The sequence below is a fragment of the Cicer arietinum genome, chromosome 7, assembly GCF_000331145.2.
Source record: "Cicer arietinum cultivar CDC Frontier isolate Library 1 chromosome 7, Cicar.CDCFrontier_v2.0, whole genome shotgun sequence".
Classification (NCBI taxonomy): domain Eukaryota; kingdom Viridiplantae; phylum Streptophyta; class Magnoliopsida; order Fabales; family Fabaceae; genus Cicer; species Cicer arietinum.
Window position 1 is genome coordinate 23791475 of NC_021166.2, and position 21629 is coordinate 23813103.

Consider the following 21629-nt stretch of genomic DNA (forward strand, 5'->3'; position numbering starts at 1 on the left):
GTACTTCTATACTAACAGTTTGTTATAGGCAAGACCGACTGGGTCATCTCGGATCTATTACGATGCAAAAAATAGTTAAATATTCATGTCAACATGTATTGAAGAGTAAAAAGATTCTTCAATCAAATATTTCTATGTGGTATTAGTTCCCAAAGATAGTTAACGATTTGAGAGAATGAATCTCTCAAATTTCTAAAATAAATATGAGCTTGTATTTGTGAATCAATACACTATCATGGATCAATACTCGAATCATAAACTAAACGGTGTCATGTATGTTTGTTCTCAACTTACAATTAGAAGTTTGTGAGATTTTTGTGGTAACTAATTTGACTACGGATCAACTTTCATAACTATCTAAAAAAAATTGAAAGTAGTGAAAGTATTGAATTTGATATTGAACATCACGTAGCATATGTTTATATACAAAAATAGACTTGAAGATTCATTCTTTAGACGTCTAAAGTTAATTGTGTGACCAATACTTATGAAGCATAACTCCTAAACTCTCCTTTGGGAACTTGCTATCATGTATTTTGAGATAGGTTTGCATCAAGCCAACAAGTTACTATTGTCCTCCCTTAATTTACAATCAATTTTGGGCTGATAACCTAATTATAATATTCCTCATCTAAGAGAATTTTTGGATTTGTTGTGTATGTTTTAGTTGCTCTAATATAATGGACTAAGATGAATTGTATAAGAATATTTGGAATACATATTGGATATGAAATCTTCATTTATAATATAGTATATTGAACCATGAAATTAAAGACTTATTTACAACTGAACTTGTCGACTACTAATTGATGGATTATTATTTCTAATATTAAGGGGAAAAGTAAGCAATTGAAAATGAAATTGGAATATATTATTATATCATCTTGATCCTCTCACAAACTATAGTGTGAACTGGAAGTTTAAAATGGAACTCATTTGCAAAGATAAGAAAAATCGATTATCAGCTATAAATGCCCCAACCAAAATTTAAGTCTTTGTTGGACAATGTATCATTGCAAATGAGTCTTGGTCATGCATGAAGCCTGATATATTTGTCGGTTTCAAATATAAAAATCTTGAAACAAGGAAAGGAGCTAAAAAGCAAGATTTCCTAAATGAGGATATTAATATTTCAAAAGATTAATTTGATATAATTGATTTTCACTTATAGAAGAAATGATCAGATAACTAAAATTTGTGAAAATAAAGAGATCTCAATAAATTATATCGTGAATCAAATAGGATGGAACCAAAAGGAAGTCAACATTGACAATATTTTTTCATATAATTTAGCGCTATATGTGATCAATGATAATGAGGATCATGAACTAAAGTCTATTAAAAATTATAGACAAAGAAATGCTTAAAAATATAAAGAAGCAATCGACGTGGAATTAAGTTCTCTTTGCAAAGCAAAAGATTTTTGGACTTGTTGTTCTCACAGTTGAAGATGTGTAACTAAAAAAAAATGAAAATGATGAAATGCATGTGTTCAAGTGTATTGACAAAAGTCTATTATTGCTTTTGAAGGGAATTCGAGAACATTTTCATATTTGATTAAGTTTAGTAGCCATGAAAGGCTCAATGTATATGAAAAATGTGTTCGCATTTGTGTGGCTTACTTGATAATGATGATTATATGAAACTCCATAAAATATATTATTTTCGTGAGACATACAATTCATACACTTGAAGAGACAACTTAATCAAAATAATATGCCTATTTATCAACTCAAACAATCTATTATTGTTGTATAATACTCTTAGAGGAATATTTCCAATGAGATATAAGAATGACATCATTTGTCAATTTTAAGAAAATATTTGTTTTGAGATTAAAAATGGAGTATTTGAAGAATAATATTGTAGTAAATCGTGAAGCTTATGTAGCAACAGTGCTAAAAAGGTTCTATATGGATAAATCATATTTGTTGTATACTCTAATGCTTTTAAGCTCACCGGATGTGACAAAGACATGTTTTAGATATCTAGAAAAGGATAAAGAATTAATTGATCTTAAAGTATAATATCTTAGTTCAATTTAGGACACTTATATACTTTACGAAGTATACATGTTCTGGTAATATAATTTGTTGTCAGTTTATCATCAAACAGTTACTTTGTTGCTTTAGATGTGCAAATTTATTAGTCTAATCGTCCCAATAAAATTTTAGCATTGTGTGAAGCAAGTCAATAATATGCTTGGCTGAGGTCTATGGTTCAAAACATATACAATGCTTGTGATTTTTCTTCCACGAGAATGAAAGCAATAATCTTTTATGAAGATAATACTATGTGTGTTGCTCACTTGAAAGAAAAGCTCATTAAGTGAGATGAAACAAAATATATTTCTCTAAACTTCTTTTTCACTTGTGATATTCAAAAAATAGATGATTCAAATATTAAATAAATTTATTTATGTGATAATATTGCATACATTTTACAAAGTCACTCCCAAGTAAATTTTTTGAGCAACTAGCTCAAAGGATTGGACTAGTCGTCTCAAAGATGATTGTTCAATTGAGGGAGAAAATGAATATGTTATGTACTCTTTTTTCCTTCACTATGGTTTTGTCTCACTGAGTTTTCCTGATAAATTTTTTTATGAGACAAATTTAAATAGCAGATATTATGCTATTTTTCCTTCACTAGATTTTTTTTCTACAAGGTTTTTTTAGTAAGATTTTAATGAAACATATCCTTCATAGGCTTTCAAAGAAAAGTGTTATGAATAATATTTAACGATGAATGTGGATGTCCATTTTCCCTATGTTCTTATATATTCCTTAACTCTTATGAATAAATGGTGTTGCTCATTGTTATTGGCATTTAGTCCTAATAATTTAGGCTTTTCATCCTATAAATAGGACCTATGTTACATTGTAAAATTTACACTTGAAAAGAGAACAAATTGCTATTGCTCTTAAAATAAAAATAGATTATTAATCTACTTCTTACTTCCTTAAAAAATATAATAGATATCATAGAAATGAAAATAGTGCATATAAGGATAAGGCTCATTAAAATAAAAATAAATTGCTATTTTTTTCATGTATTATGGAAGATTATGTTGATAGAATAATAATTTCTCTTCAATAATTGCTTAAAATTCATTGAACCATTTGAAATTTTATAAATTGATTAAATTTTTCTGATGAAAAATCTTTGAAATCCAAATTACAAATTTTTATAGTATTTTAAAATCTTAAAAGTCATTCAAATTTATTAAAATCTATGAGATTTTTTATGCAAAAATTTCTTTTTAAAATCATAATCCACTACATACCCTTCAGTTTTTTATGAGAATACATCAATCAAACAACATAAATACAAATTCGCCAAAATAAAAAAAAGATGAATATACGAATAAATTTAAAATATCCAAATTAATAGTATAAGACGACAAAATATTTATAAATTTAACAAAACTAAAATGACATAAATACATATCAAAATATACAATATTGAAAGAGCTTAAGTGAAGTAATTGGTTGAATATGTTTATTAATATGTTATTTTTTGGTAGAGGGGAATTTGCTTAAACTAAACGGTCTTGAAAGCATAACGGGTTGGTTGCCAATATCCACTAGGGTTTTACAACACCAAATCTAACCCTTACCTTTACGGGTCATAATATCCTTTGTCTAAAACCCTACACCCTAATCCTTTCACCTCTTGTGTTTGTTTGTAATATTATTACAACAAACAAGTAGCAAATACATCATTTCTTCTTTAAAACTCACCAATTTGTTACATCTTCAAAAATCACCAATTTGTTACAAATTCTTCTTCTCTCACTTCAACAATGCTCTTCGCAATCCAACCTCGTCTTCTTCTCTATTCAATCTCAAACCAACACGGTTCTTTTCTCTATGCCAGATGCAGACACGACCCTTTTTGTAAGTGTCGTTTCATCCGAAGTTCTAAAGGCCGAAACACTTTCTTTGCTGAAGATAACGTTGCTTGGAGTTCACTTGGTCTTTCTGTTGGGTGGGTTCACTCCTCAAGTGGAACCCACTAGTTTTATTAGTATTAGTATCATTATTAGTATTATTATTTTTGAAAAAAAAGAAAGAAAAAAAAGGTATTATTGGGCTAGGCCCATGTGAAGGAAATAAAAGGGATTTGAAATCCCTATTTTAGATATGGTAATGAAAAAGAGAACGGTTGCCAGAGAAGAAAAATAAAGGTTTCGTTCCGGTGATGGTAACAGGTGTGTAGCAAACTTGCTCTGTTTGATCTACAAATTTAGTATTTTATTCCTACCACTGAGTTTGTTACTTTAATATATAGTTTGAGTAGTTTTATCTTCTTTGAGAGTTACTTTGGCATATCCACTTTAGTGGAAGGTTGTTATAAGATTGTTATTGTTGATTGATGTTCCCTATTGTTATTAGGAAGACTTAGGTGTATCCGTTACTTATTATAGTGAAAGTTTTACTGAACTAGGTCATGTGGTTTTTATTCTCTCAATTTGAGGGAAGTTTTCCACGTAAAAATTGTGTTTGTCTCATATTTAATTTTCTGCCAATTATTTTGCTCTGTGGAATTGTATTTTCTGTTTGGCTATTTATCTGCACAGGTGGGGGGAAAAAATTATTCTGCATTATTGAGATAGTTATCGCTATTTATCTCTGGTTTTTCCCAACAAAATGGTATCAGAGCACAATTATTTGATTTGTGCATTTAAATGAAGGAGGAAAATAAAGGTCTCAATATGATTAAACTCAACTATTCTAATTACACACTTTGGAAGACTCTCATGGAAGACATGTTATATAGTAAAGATTTGTATGATACTATTGAGGGTAACACTACTAAACCCGCAGATAAATCTGACGCTGATTGGAAGAAGATGAATAGAAAGGCAGTGGCGTTGATCAGGCAGTGGTTGGATCTGAGTGTATATCCACATGTTGAAACTGAAATAGATGCAAACAAGATATGGGAAAAATTAAAAGAGTTGTATGAACGAAAAAATGTACAAAATAAAGCATTCTTGATTCGGAAACTGGTGAATATGAAATACAAAGATGGGGATTCAATGACAGAGCATATAGGTATTTTTCAAAATACAGTGAATTAGTTGACAACTGCAGAAATTAAATTAGATGATGAGTTGCAAGCGTTGTTATTGTTGAGTTCCTTGCCTAATAATTCAGAAGTCCTTGTTGTGGCGTTGACCAATTTAGCTCCAAGTGGAAAGTTGAAAATGTCAACAGTTAAAGAGAGCATGTTGAATGAAGAAGCTCGAAGAAAGGAACGTGGTTTGGTTGGTTCTTCCTCAAAGTCAGAAGCACTAGTTACAGAGTCATGGGGGAGAAGTCAATCTAGAGACTTCCATAGACGCGACAACTTTGAAATTCGTAGCAAGTCAAGAAGTAAGTCGAGGACTAGAAAAGAAGTGAGATGCTATCATTGTGGAAAAGTAGGTCACGTAAAAAGAAATTGCAGATTCCTTAAGAGAGATAAATAAAGGGAAAAAGATGAAGATAAAGAGAAGAAAAATGATAAAGATACAACAACAGTTGCATCTGTTGGTAATGTCTATATTGTTTGTGATGATACTTCTATAAACCTTGCATGTCAGGATTCAACTTGGATTATTGATTCAGGTGCCTCATATCATGTTACTCCTAGGCGTGATTTCTTCTCATCTTACAGTGCTGGTGATTTTGGCATGGTAAAAATGAGAGATGAAGGAGTATGTAAAATTATCGGTATGGGAGATGTTTGGGTTGAAACTGGGATTGGTTGCAAGCTTCAATTGAAGAATGTTAGACACGTTCCTGATATTCGTCTCAATTTGATTTCGGTGAAAGCCTTGGATATTGAGGGTTATCACACTTGCTTTGGTGGTTGTGGTATATGTAAAATCACCAAAGGGTCCCTAGTGGTTGCAAAGGAGCAAAGTTCCACTTCTCTCTATAGGATGTCTACGAAGCTATGCAAGGAAGAAGTGAATGCAATTGAAGATGCATATTCTGATTTATGGCATATGTGCCTCGGTCACTTGAGTGAGAAAGGACTCAACATACTTGCGAAGAAAAACTTTCTTCCTGTGAAAGGTACGTCTCTATAAACTTGCACCCATTGTTTTGTTGGAAAACAACATAGAGTTTTCTTTTCATAATACTGGTCCTCATAGGAGGCAAAATATTCTTGATTTAGTTCATACTGATGTTTGTATGATGGATAGTAAATCTCTTGGTGGTGCATCATATTTTGTTACTTTTATTGACGACCACTCTAGAAAAGTGTGGGCGTTTCCTTTGAAATCTAAAGACCACGTATTTGGAGTCTTCAAGCATTTTCATGCAAATGTTGAAAGAGAAAAGGGAAGGAAATTGAAATGTGCTCGATTAGATAACAGTGGCGAATACAGAGGTCCATTTGAAGAGTATTGTAGAGAACATGGAATTAGGTTTGAGAAAACAGTTCCAAAGACACCTCAACATAATGGTGTTGCAGAGAGAATGAATCGTACGATTAATGACAGAATCAGATGTATGCTCTCTCATGCAAAATTATCGAAATCCTTTTGGGGTGAAGCAATGAAAACTGTAGTGGATTTGATCAATCTTTCTCCTTTTATTCCACTTGATGGTGATGTTCCAAATAGAGTGTGGATATGGAAAGATATCTTTTACTGTCATTTGAGAGTTTTTGGCTGCAAATGCTTTGTTCACGTTCCAAGAGATGAGAGGTCCAAGCTTGATAGTAAATCCAAACAATGTATATTCGTCGCTTATGGTGATGAAGAATTTGGTTATAGATTGTGGGATCTGATTGACAAGAAAATTATCAGAAGTCGATATGTGATATTTCTTGAAGACCAGACTATTCAAGATTTTGATAAAGCTGAAAAACAGAAACCAAATTCTAGAAGTTACATTGATGTTGCGCCTAAGCCCTCTGCAGAAACCTTTGTTGATGGGGGAGATATACAAGTAGATGATGAGAATGTAACTGATTATCATGTACCTCACCCTGATGAGCAGGTTACAGTTGAGCCAACAGACGAGTTTGAGTTGAGAAGGTCTACTAGAGAACGTCAACCTTCTCAAAGATATCCTCCACATGAGTATGTGATGATCACTGATAGTGGAAAACCAGAGTATTATCAAGAAGCTATTACAAATGTTGATAAAGAAAAGTGGTTGAAGGCCATGCAAGAAGAGATGAATTCCTTGCATGCGAATCACACATTTGATTTAGTAAAGTTGTCTAATGGCAGAAAAGCACTCAAGAACAAATGGGTATACAAGATAAATTAATATGTCTTGATACTATAAAATTAAATCACCAATAAGTTAATAACATGTCATCTATGAATGAGTTTGACAATATTTTATATTTAACACTATCAAAATTTTAAGTTTTATCTTTTGAGTCTATTTGAAAATGACATTTTTTGTTATGGTTTTAATTAAAAATTTAATTTCAATTATGAAAATAATTTATTTAATTATTGAGGTCAAAATTAAATAAATAAATGTATCAAATCTCTTAATATAATCAACATTAATAAATACTATAGTAATGTTTACGTAAATAAATTACTGATCAAAAATATTTATAATACCAATACAATATTTTTTTTTATAATACCATAGAACTTGTCTTTCTTTTATTTAACCAAGAACCCAAGCAAATAAAAAATAACATTAAAAAACAAAATATAAAATAAAAATTTACTGAAATTCAAGAGAGAAGGTAGAGAGAAAAGTAGGAGAAAAATATTTGTAGAGAAAAGGTGGAGAGAAAATTTAGAAAGAATGTATAAATGAAAAATGAGAGGAAGGCACTACGCCAAAAATGACATTTAACAGCGCCCATTTTACAGCGCTTGCTAAACACAAGCGCTGTTGTAATTATATTTTAAAAATAACGGAACCTATTACAGCGCTTTTGATGCAAAGCGCTGTAAAACAAGCGTTGTAGTAGGTATAACGTTTTCTGAACTGAACTGAACTGAACAGAGAGATTCTCATAGTCATTTCTAATAATTCATGCATGTAATCTGAATTGAGTGTTTTATACTAAGTTCTGATTAAATTATTTTCTGAACTGAACTGAACTGAACTGAACAGAGAGATTCTCATAGTCATTTCTAATAATTCATGCATGTAATCTGAATTGAGTGTTTTATAATAAGTTCTGATTAAATTATTTTCTGAACTGAACTGAACTGAACAGAGAGATTCTCATAGTCATTTCTAATAATTCATGCATGTAATCTGAATTGAGTGTTTTATAATAAGTTCTGATTAAATTATTTTCTGAACTGAACTGAACTGAACAGAGAGATTCTCATAGTCATTTCTAATAATTCATGCATGTAATCTGAATTGAGTGTTTTATAATAAGTTCTGATTAAATTATTTTCTGAACTGAACTGAACTGAACAGAGAGATTCTCATAGTCATTTCTAATAATTCATGCATGTAATCTGAATTGAGTGTTTTATAATAAGTTCTGATTAAATTATTTTCTGAACTGAACTGAACTGAACAGAGAGATTCTCATAGTCATTTCTAATAATTCATGCATGTAATCTGAATTGAGTGTTTTATACTAAGTTCTGATTAATTTATTTTCTGAACTGAACTGAACTGAACAGAGAGATTCTCATAGTCATTTCTAATAATTCATGCATGTAATCTGAATTGAGTGTTTTATACTAAGTTCTGATTAATTTATTTTCTGAACTGAACTGAACTGAACAGAGAGATTCTCATAGTCATTTCTAATAATTCATGCATGTAATCTGAATTGAGTGTTTTATACTAAGTTCTGATTAATTTATTTTCTGAACTGAACTGAACTGAACAGAGAGATTCTCATAGTCATTTCTAATAATTCATGCATGTAATCTGAATTGAGTGTTTTATACTAAGTTCTGATTAATTTATTTTCTGAACTGAACTGAACTGAACAGAGAGATTCTCATAGTCATTTCTAATAATTCATGCATGTAATCTGAATTGAGTGTTTTATAATAAGTTCTGATTAAATTATTTTCTGAACTGAACTGAACTGAACTGAACAGAGAGATTCTCATAGTCATTTCTAATAATTCATGCATGTAATCTGAATTGAGTGTTTTATAATAAGTTCTGATTAAATTATTTTCTGAACTGAACTGAACTGAACTGAACAGAGAGATTCTCATAGTCATTTCTAATAATTCATGCATGTAATCTGAATTGAGTGTTTTATAATAAGTTCTGATTAAATTATTTTCTGAACTGAACTGAACTGAACTGAACAGAGAGATTCTCATAGTCATTTCTAATAATTCATGCATGTAATCTGAATTGAGTGTTTTATAATAAGTTCTGATTAAATTATTTTCTGAACTGAACTGAACTGAACTGAACAGAGAGATTCTCATAGTCATTTCTAATAATTCATGCATGTAATCTGAATTGAGTGTTTTATACTAAGTTCTGATTAATTTATTTTCTGAACTGAACTGAACTGAACAGAGAGATTCTCATAGTCATTTCTAATAATTCATGCATGTAATCTGAATTGAGTGTTTTATACTAAGTTCTGATTAATTTATTTTCTGAACTGAACTGAACTGAACAGAGAGATTCTCATAGTCATTTCTAATAATTCATGCATGTAATCTGAATTGAGTGTTTTATACTAAGTTCTGATTAATTTATTTTCTGAACTGAACTGAACTGAACAGAGAGATTCTCATAGTCATTTCTAATAATTCATGCATGTAATCTGAATTGAGTGTTTTATACTAAGTTCTGATTAATTTATTTTCTGAACTGAACTGAACTGAACAGAGAGATTCTCATAGTCATTTCTAATAATTCATGCATGTAATCTGAATTGAGTGTTTTATAATAAGTTCTGATTAAATTATTTTCTGAACTGAACTGAACTGAACTGAACAGAGAGATTCTCATAGTCATTTCTAATAATTCATGCATGTAATCTGAATTGAGTGTTTTATAATAAGTTCTGATTAAATTATTTTCTGAACTGAACTGAACTGAACTGAACAGAGAGATTCTCATAGTCATTTCTAATAATTCATGCATGTAATCTGAATTGAGTGTTTTATAATAAGTTCTGATTAAATTATTTTCTGAACTGAACTGAACTGAACTGAACAGAGAGATTCTCATAGTCATTTCTAATAATTCATGCATGTAATCTGAATTGAGTGTTTTATAATAAGTTCTGATTAAATTATTTTCTGAACTGAACTGAACTGAACTGAACAGAGAGATTCTCATAGTCATTTCTAATAATTCATGCATGTAATCTGAATTGAGTGTTTTATACTAAGTTCTGATTAATTTATTTTCTGAACTGAACTGAACTGAACAGAGAGATTCTCATAGTCATTTCTAATAATTCATGCATGTAATCTGAATTGAGTGTTTTATACTAAGTTCTGATTAATTTATTTTCTGAACTGAACTGAACTGAACAGAGAGATTCTCATAGTCATTTCTAATAATTCATGCATGTAATCTGAATTGAGTGTTTTATACTAAGTTCTGATTAATTTATTTTCTGAACTGAACTGAACTGAACAGAGAGATTCTCATAGTCATTTCTAATAATTCATGCATGTAATCTGAATTGAGTGTTTTATACTAAGTTCTGATTAATTTATTTTCTGAACTGAACTGAACTGAACAGAGAGATTCTCATAGTCATTTCTAATAATTCATGCATGTAATCTGAATTGAGTGTTTTATAATAAGTTCTGATTAAATTATTTTCTGAACTGAACTGAACTGAACTGAACAGAGAGATTCTCATAGTCATTTCTAATAATTCATGCATGTAATCTGAATTGAGTGTTTTATAATAAGTTCTGATTAAATTATTTTCTGAACTGAACTGAACTGAACTGAACAGAGAGATTCTCATAGTCATTTCTAATAATTCATGCATGTAATCTGAATTGAGTGTTTTATAATAAGTTCTGATTAAATTATTTTCTGAACTGAACTGAACTGAACTGAACAGAGAGATTCTCATAGTCATTTCTAATAATTCATGCATGTAATCTGAATTGAGTGTTTTATAATAAGTTCTGATTAAATTATTTTCTGAACTGAACTGAACTGAACTGAACAGAGAGATTCTCATAGTCATTTCTAATAATTCATGCATGTAATCTGAATTGAGTGTTTTATACTAAGTTCTGATTAATTTATTTTCTGAACTGAACTGAACTGAACAGAGAGATTCTCATAGTCATTTCTAATAATTCATGCATGTAATCTGAATTGAGTGTTTTATACTAAGTTCTGATTAATTTATTTTCTGAACTGAACTGAACTGAACAGAGAGATTCTCATAGTCATTTCTAATAATTCATGCATGTAATCTGAATTGAGTGTTTTATACTAAGTTCTGATTAATTTATTTTCTGAACTGAACTGAACTGAACAGAGAGATTCTCATAGTCATTTCTAATAATTCATGCATGTAATCTGAATTGAGTGTTTTATACTAAGTTCTGATTAATTTATTTTCTGAACTGAACTGAACTGAACAGAGAGATTCTCATAGTCATTTCTAATAATTCATGCATGTAATCTGAATTGAGTGTTTTATAATAAGTTCTGATTAAATTATTTTCTGAACTGAACTGAACTGAACTGAACAGAGAGATTCTCATAGTCATTTCTAATAATTCATGCATGTAATCTGAATTGAGTGTTTTATAATAAGTTCTGATTAAATTATTTTCTGAACTGAACTGAACTGAACTGAACAGAGAGATTCTCATAGTCATTTCTAATAATTCATGCATGTAATCTGAATTGAGTGTTTTATAATAAGTTCTGATTAAATTATTTTCTGAACTGAACTGAACTGAACTGAACAGAGAGATTCTCATAGTCATTTCTAATAATTCATGCATGTAATCTGAATTGAGTGTTTTATAATAAGTTCTGATTAAATTATTTTCTGAACTGAACTGAACTGAACTGAACAGAGAGATTCTCATAGTCATTTCTAATAATTCATGCATGTAATCTGAATTGAGTGTTTTATACTAAGTTCTGATTAATTTATTTTCTGAACTGAACTGAACTGAACAGAGAGATTCTCATAGTCATTTCTAATAATTCATGCATGTAATCTGAATTGAGTGTTTTATACTAAGTTCTGATTAATTTATTTTCTGAACTGAACTGAACTGAACAGAGAGATTCTCATAGTCATTTCTAATAATTCATGCATGTAATCTGAATTGAGTGTTTTATACTAAGTTCTGATTAATTTATTTTCTGAACTGAACTGAACTGAACAGAGAGATTCTCATAGTCATTTCTAATAATTCATGCATGTAATCTGAATTGAGTGTTTTATACTAAGTTCTGATTAATTTATTTTCTGAACTGAACTGAACTGAACAGAGAGATTCTCATAGTCATTTCTAATAATTCATGCATGTAATCTGAATTGAGTGTTTTATAATAAGTTCTGATTAAATTATTTTCTGAACTGAACTGAACTGAACTGAACAGAGAGATTCTCATAGTCATTTCTAATAATTCATGCATGTAATCTGAATTGAGTGTTTTATAATAAGTTCTGATTAAATTATTTTCTGAACTGAACTGAACTGAACTGAACAGAGAGATTCTCATAGTCATTTCTAATAATTCATGCATGTAATCTGAATTGAGTGTTTTATAATAAGTTCTGATTAAATTATTTTCTGAACTGAACTGAACTGAACTGAACAGAGAGATTCTCATAGTCATTTCTAATAATTCATGCATGTAATCTGAATTGAGTGTTTTATAATAAGTTCTGATTAAATTATTTTCTGAACTGAACTGAACTGAACTGAACAGAGAGATTCTCATAGTCATTTCTAATAATTCATGCATGTAATCTGAATTGAGTGTTTTATACTAAGTTCTGATTAATTTATTTTCTGAACTGAACTGAACTGAACAGAGAGATTCTCATAGTCATTTCTAATAATTCATGCATGTAATCTGAATTGAGTGTTTTATACTAAGTTCTGATTAATTTATTTTCTGAACTGAACTGAACTGAACAGAGAGATTCTCATAGTCATTTCTAATAATTCATGCATGTAATCTGAATTGAGTGTTTTATACTAAGTTCTGATTAATTTATTTTCTGAACTGAACTGAACTGAACAGAGAGATTCTCATAGTCATTTCTAATAATTCATGCATGTAATCTGAATTGAGTGTTTTATACTAAGTTCTGATTAATTTATTTTCTGAACTGAACTGAACTGAACAGAGAGATTCTCATAGTCATTTCTAATAATTCATGCATGTAATCTGAATTGAGTGTTTTATAATAAGTTCTGATTAAATTATTTTCTGAACTGAACTGAACTGAACTGAACAGAGAGATTCTCATAGTCATTTCTAATAATTCATGCATGTAATCTGAATTGAGTGTTTTATAATAAGTTCTGATTAAATTATTTTCTGAACTGAACTGAACTGAACTGAACAGAGAGATTCTCATAGTCATTTCTAATAATTCATGCATGTAATCTTGCATAAAAAAGCGCTCTAAAATGCACACCCATAACTCATATATGGGTTGGCATATTACAGCGCTTTCTCAAAAAAGCGCTGTAAAATGTGCATAACAAGCGCGCGTTGTATTTACATGTTTTATAGCGCTTTTTTAAAAGCGTTGTTGTATCATTTACAGCGCTCGTTTCCACAGCGCTTATTTTTTTGAAAAAGCGCTGTAAATGGCTTAAAAAAAGCGCTGTAAAAGCCGTTTTTTCGCGTAGTGAGGGTGATAATTATAGGGAGAACAATGGGCCTTTGTGTTAGCCAAAGCAGCCAGAAGCCCCAACGGTATAATTCGTTTGTGGCGGCATATGCAGTCAGAAACGACTGCCTTTTTGGCGGCCTAGACACTCACAAAAGGCTTCCATTGTAGCGGTTTTTACCCTCAGAAAATTGCAACTGGATGATTTTGTGGCGGCCTAAGCTCCCACAATGCTCCAACGTTGTAATTTTGCGAGGGTATAGGCCGTCACAAAATTCTGCTGAAATTTTCAATCAATCAAGTCCATTGTGAGGGTATTGGCCGCCACAAATTCAAATTACTTTTCCCTCCCATAATTTTGTGACCATTTTTGGCCACCACAAAGGTTACAATTAGCCAAAAATAATATTTTTGATTTGTGAGGGTTTTTTCTTCCACAAATAACAACCAATTTGAATTTTAGTATTTGTGAGAGCTTTTTCGGTCAGTAATTTGTGAGGGTTTTTTCTTCCACAAATAACAACCAATTTGAATTTTAGTATTTGTGAGAGCTTTTTCGGTCAGTAATTTGTGAGGGTTTTTTTCTGCCCCAAAATATTTTTTAAATTGGCCACAAAATGAGTGTTTTCTTGTTGTGATAGTCAAGAAAGGAAAGTTTATCAATAAATGGACTATAATATATATGCATTATCCTTTCTAAATATTATAAAAACAACGGTTTTGAAGTGTTCTATAAAGTGCCAAAGTGAATGGTTTTTTATGATACATTTTTAACTACTGTGAAAAATCGTTGGGGTAGTTCACCCTAAAACCATCTTAGGAAAACAATTTTTCATTGCAACATAATATAAGCATTCTCTAAGATAGGTAGCAGCAACGACTTAAAACCATTGTTGTATTTTAGTACCAAAACCGTTTTACAGTGACGTTGCCAAATTTTAGCAAAATCCATTGCGTAAAAGATGTATATACAATACCTCGGTACGCCACAATTATAAAACTGTTATCTTAGCTTATGACAGCAATATTTTTTCAAATAAGCAACGATTGTTCCGCGTAGCCATAGACATAAAATGTTATAGTGATTATTCAACTTTATTTTACTTAATTTGATTTATAATCATAAGTTGAATGTTTTGATAAATAATATATTTTTATTAGCAACACAATTAGTTTTCAGAAATGATAAACACAATTCAAACCACTCATTTCTTGTGATTTCTAACACCATCGTACTATATAGCATAGCTTCGAGCCTGCAAATTTCATCTATTTTTTCTGATGTCCAATTACTTACGCAATGTGACAACACATATTACACTGGATGGATATTAGTTCCACCTTGCAGGGAGATGTCATACAACATATTGAGTAGTTTGCAAGTTTCTTTAAAGGCAAAAAAAGAAGATTGGGCTGATTATTTCGTTATCAGTAGTATGGTGTATTTGGCTCAATAGAAATAAGTATTGTTTTGTAGAGGAAAGAAATCCAACGATAAACTTAATCTCCCAAAAACTAATCCTAGGTACAACCAAAGTCATTGTAGTGCATATATATTTTTAGGAGATTTTTACGGTACATTTAAAAATTAATATTTTTCTGTTATTATCAAATTAAATCATCAATAGTTGAATAATATGTCATTTATGAATGAGTTTGACCATATTTTATATTTAACACTACTAAATTTTTAAATTTTATCTTTTGAATCTATTTTTAAATGAAATTTTTTATCATGATTTTAATTAAAATTTTAATTTCAATTATAAAAATAATTTATTTAATTACATAAATGTATTAAAATTCATAATTTAATACTAATATTCATGTAGATAAATTAAAAAAATTACTGATCAAAATATTCATAATATCAATACGCACTTTTTTTTTTTTTATAGTACAATAAAACTTATCATACTTTTATTTCATTAAGAACCCAAGCAAACCGCGACCACATATATATTACAGCACACATTTATTACATTAATTATTAACTAGCGAAAAGCAAACATCAACAACAACATTCTTTATTTATTCTCTTAATTATGATATTATTATTTTAAAAGGTTATAATTAATCTTGTGCAGCTTTTCCAGCACGATGATCATAACCATGAACCCCAAGATTAATTATTTTGAGGTATTATGCCACGAAGAGATGGCCAATAGTCAAGAGTTTTCTTCACACCACCCATAATGGTATCATTTGTTGATCCAGGTGTAAAATTGATACGTGCATAATATTCTCCTTTGAAAAGATAAGCTTCATTTGTCTTATGAGAAGCAAAAGCTGAATCCATTCCATATTCAAATATTGTGCCACGTAAGCAAGGAAACCCATCACTAATGTACTTGATATTTTGAACGAGACGATTTGTGCCATAATCTATACGAGCATACTTGTCTTCTTTGAATAAGTAAACTTCTTTTCCCTTAGTTGATCTAAATGCAGCATCTATTCCATTTTCAAACACGGTTCCTTTGAAAAAAGGAAACATGTCAGCGATTTTCTTAGGACCTGAAATTATTTTGTCTTTGTCGGAATGTGGAGCATAGTCTATGCGAGCACAAAGGTTTTCATAAAATATGAATGCCTCGTTGTATTCAGTATCGAAGGAACAATCTATTCCATATGTTCCAAATATTGTCTTAGCAAGTGATTTATATCCATCACGAACAAGACTTGGCCCATACAAAACTTTATCATTGCTAGTTCCTGGAGCATAATCCAATAGCACGTACTTATCATTGATGAATAAGTAAGCTTCATTGTTCCTAGATGAACGAAATGCAGCATCAATGTAACCAGATTTTGTCATCTTTGATATTTTGAAGTTATTAGGGGAAAAGGAAATATTTTTTTTCTCAAGGAAGATTATGTTGTGAGCAAATAAAAAGAGGAAGGAAGGTATATATAGGCACACAATGATAAAATAAAAACCAAATTTGTTCCTCTCCAATAATAGAAATGCGATTTTGATAAGGGAACTATACAATATCACATTGCATTTGCATATATTCCACTTTCCATAATCGTATGCTCATGCCTTTGCATATATTCCCCCTTCCACACACAATAATTTAATTATTTTTTATATTTAAATTCTAGAATGATTGAAATTTATTCTCTAGAAAAATATGAGACTCAATTTAGCCCTTGATAAATTTAAAAGTAGTTTTTAAATTTTAATAATTTAGTCTTTATTTGAACTATTTAATGGATATTATTTTATTGAATATACATCATTTATTAATTGAGAAATAAATACAATATGAGCATATTTATAATAGTAGTTCTATAATAGAAAAGAACAAAAAAGTATGAAAGACTATCAACAAAATAGTTATAGCAACTCAAGAATAAAGACCTAATAAAACTAACTAATATAAAACTAACACCTCCTTAAGATGAAAAATGTATGTTAAGAATTTCCAGCTTGTTAAGAATTGAATTGAATGTTGCAGGTTCAAGTGACTTAGTAAAGAAATCTGCCAGCATATTTGATGAAGAGATGACAAGAGTTTGAACAATCTAATTTGTAGTTTGTCCCGAACAATGTGACAATCAATTTCTATATGTTTTGTTCTCTCATGGAATGTTGGGTTTGATGCAATGTTCATGGCTGATTGATTATCGCAATAAAGAGTTGTAGGGGCAGAAAAATTCATGTTTAATTCTTGCAAAAGAAATGTTATCCATTGAATTTCACAAGTTCTTGACGCTAATGCTCTATACTCTGCTCTAAAGATGAACGAGATACAGTGCTTTGTTTCTTAGACCTCCACCAAATCAATAATGATCCAAGAAATATACAAAATCCAGCTACAGACCTTCTTGTTTTTGGGCAGGTTGCCCAATCAGAATCGCTAAACGCTCGCAGTTGAAGTCTGGACACGGGTGCAATTTTTATGTGTTTGAGGATCCCCATGGCTACCATGTAATGATCTTCAGTCGGTGATTGCATAGATTGGATAAGTTGCTGCATGGTAAAAGTGATATCAAGTCGTGTGTTGGTCAAGTAGATAAGACGTCCAACAATTTTTCTAAAAGAGGTTGGGTCATGAGGTTGTGTCTTTGAGTTGTATAGAAGTTTGCAGTCCTTGATCATAGGTGTATTGCAAGGTTTAGCGCCTAATAATCCAGCGTCTGACAAGATATTGAGAGCATATTTACGTTGACATATGTGAATACCCTCCCTTGAAGGAGAGATCTCCAATCCAAGAAAGAACTTTAAGTCCCAAAGGTCTCTAATCTGAAAAGAAGAATTGAAAAAGGTTTTAATCATATCGATCTCCAATTCAAAATTACCCAATAATAATATGATCTACGTAAACCAACAAATCAGTAAAAGAATTTCATTTCTTGAGAATGAATAAGGATTGATCATGTTTTGAATGTTGAAAACCAAATGATATCAAGGCAAAAGACAGTTTGAAAAAATTGTCGACTCGCTTGTTTTAAACCATACAAATATTTTTTTTAAGCGACAAACCTTATTACTATTATGACTCATATAACCAGGAGGAAGTTTAATATAAACTTCCTCATGAAGGTCACCGTGAAGAAAAGCGTTACTAATATTTAACTGTTTTAAAAACCAATTATTAGTGGCAGTCAAAGCAAGAAGTAATCTAACAGTAGTTAATTTGGCCACATGAGAAAATGTGTCTAGAAAATCAACACCTTCTAATTGAGTGAAACATTTGGCAACAAGTCTAGCCTTGTGCCTTTCAATAAAACCATCACCCTGATGCTTAATCTTATATATCCACCTACATCCTATGACATGTTTATCTTTAGGAAAATCAACTAATTCCCAAGTGTTATTAGATTCTAAAGCTGTAATTTCATGTTGCATAGCAATGACTCAATCCTTAGATTTAATGGCTTCATGATAAGTTTGGGGTTCAACAACACTAGTCATGTCATGCATGTATTTTAAATGAGTAGAAGAAAAAGATTTATAAGACAAAGCAGAAGATAAAGGATATAAAACAGAATCGGCTGTAGAGTTAGTAGCAGTACCTGAAGTGTTTAAAAGATTGCAATGAAAGTCGTGAAGGTAAACAGGAGGATTTCTTGGCCTTGCTAATCTGCAAATACTATAGGTGGTATAAAAGGCTCTTCAAGTACATAATTATTTTCATCACAAGTAGGCTTGACGTTAATATCATTCAAATTAGAATGACTGATTTTACTATTGACAAAATCTAGTTCTGCAGGTTCAAGAAAGAATTAAAGTGCCCAAATCACCGCAAGATGACAAATCACTTTTAGATGAATCATTACTAGATAAGTATGGAAAAACATTTTCATGAAAAATAACATGTCTAGAAACTAGAATTTCCCTAGTATGTAAATCATCACAAATAAAGCCTTTAGTGCCAAATTTATATCCAAGAAATAAACATTTTCTAGATCTAGGATCTAATGCAGTCCTACGTTGTTGCAAAGTAGAAACAAAGCAAAGAGATCCAAAAACTTTCAATTTATTAAGATCAGGGATGTGTTTATCAATGGATGCTGATGGTAATCTATTAATGAGATAATGACATGTTTGACAGCAAAAGACCAAAATATTTTTTCAAGATTAGCATGAAAAAGCAAGCATCTAGTAACATTTAAAATATGTCTATGTTTTCTTTCCACAACAAAGTTTTGTTATGGAGTTTCAACACATGATGTTTGATGTAGAATTCCAAATTTTGCATAAAATAAAGGATACAAGAACTCAACACCATTCTTAGTCTTAATAACTTTGTCAAACTGATTTTTAATTAAAACAACAAAATCATGCATTAACTTTCGAGTTTCAAATTTAGCTCTTATAACATAAATCCAAGTGTGTCTAGTATAATCATCAACAATAGTTAGAAAATATTTATGACCATGAATAGAAGAATAGGACAAGGGTCCCCAAGTATCCATATGAATCAAATCAAAAGCGTTATCAGAAATAGTATTACTAGCATAAAAGGGTAATTTAGATTGTTTGGAAAGATAGCAAGAATCACAAATTTTATTTGAATTGAAACTAACATATGGAAAATGTTTACAAATATTAGTAAGAACATTATTAAAAGGGTGTCCTAATCTAAGATGCCATAGATCAAAAGTAGCATATGATGTTCTAGAATTTAAAGAATACAACACATAATGTTTGACATCATTAATAGGTTGTTGCTGATTATATAAACCATTCAAAAGCTTAGCATGCCCAATCATCTGGGATGTAGTGTTCTGAATGTCACATTAAGAGTTCACAAAAGTTAATTTACAATTCAAAGAAGTAAATGATTGCTGAACGAAAATAATGTTCAAGATAAAATCAAGAATGTATAAAACATTGAAAAGTTTAAATTCATTTGTAAAATATACAGTTCTTGAATGTGCAACCATAATAGTATTTTCATTTAGAAATGCAACATGCATTGTTTTAATTTCATGAAAAGTAATAAATTTTTTGGAATTACAAGTGACATAGTCAATAGCAACAGTGTCAATAATCTAATAGTTTGAAGAGATATTACCTGAAACAAAATTTTGTTGATTAGAGGAAAATCCAACAATTTGAGAAATTTGATTTGTAGGTTGAGATTGATTTCCAAAAGAGGAAGCAAATTGTTGAAGTAAATGTTTGAGTTGATTAATTTGGTCAGTAGTGAATTGAGAGACATTACCAACAGATGGATTGAATTTAGGAAAACTATGATCGTTAGGAGTAGTCCCATAATCATCATCAATAATTGAAGAATTAATAGATTTGGTGTTCTTGTATCCATGAGAATATCTAAACAGAAAACCATGTTTAAAATAGCAATGATCAACAATTTGTCCTATCTTGTTGCAAAATGTACATTATCATTGAGGACCCCCACCTCTTCCCCGACCAGATCTGCAACCCTTACCATGACATGAACCATTTCTAGGATTAGCATTAGAAGTACATTTGATGGTAGAGTTCATTAGAATATTGGCATCAACATAAGGACAATAATTTTTCGTTCTTACTACAAAATCAAAGAAAATGATGTGGTTGTGGCACCCTAAACCCCATAATAATATATAATAATTTATATTAGATTGTTTTGAACAAAATTCGCAGCGGATAAATAAAATATGTTTTCAAGAAAATAAAACTTGTATAACTAATTTAGTATATCACATTTCTCAAAATTCAAAAGAAACACTTTAAACTTTTTCCTCTTATAAAAAAGTGAAGTATCCATACACTTGATTTAACTAGAATTTCTTAATTTAATTCCCAAAACATACTAGTATTTATAAGATTTTCATACAAAAAGTCATTTCTAATAAAAAAAAAAAGTAATAGTAAAATACAATTTACAACTCTTATTCACAGTATCACCTATCAGAGCAGGTTTTTCCCAAACTAGAACATCAAGACTCATTAACCTGTAATAAATGCGATTTCGCAAACGAAGGGACAACCTAGTCAAACACAAACAATGAATGAGGTGAGTTTTGAAATCATGTTAATAGTATAATATAAGTAAGAAGAACACGTAGTTAATCATAAATAAACCGTAACATTACACAAATTTTCTCAAGGAAAAACATCACATTATAAAGTCAAAATCATTCAAGGAAAATCAATACATTTCACTACAACATCAAATCCTCTAAGATAAATCATTATCGCACACGATACCTATTAATCACAACAGTTATAATGTGATGACCAGTTATAACTGTTAATCACAACAGTTATAATGTGTTAACCAATATTAAAATTTGGAAAAAAACAGAGAAAGTTTTCTGCAACAGTTATCGATCACCGGTACCAAACGATAGCCTAGTTTGTTGTGTTTCTTCATTTCCTCCTCCTCTGTTGT

General features: G+C 30.3%; 1 protein-coding gene across 1 annotated transcript; it reads right to left on the bottom strand.

Annotated features, from left to right (window-relative positions):
* Nucleotides 1–15911: 15911 nt before the first annotated feature.
* LOC101505722 (albumin-2-like) lies at nucleotides 15912–16591 on the bottom strand (the record flags this gene model as incomplete). Its single annotated transcript, NM_001309704.1, is given in 1 exon segment — nucleotides 15912–16591. A coding segment is annotated over 1 exon segment (680 nt), but the record flags the coding sequence as incomplete, so codon positions are not given.
* Nucleotides 16592–21629: the final 5038 nt, after the last annotated feature.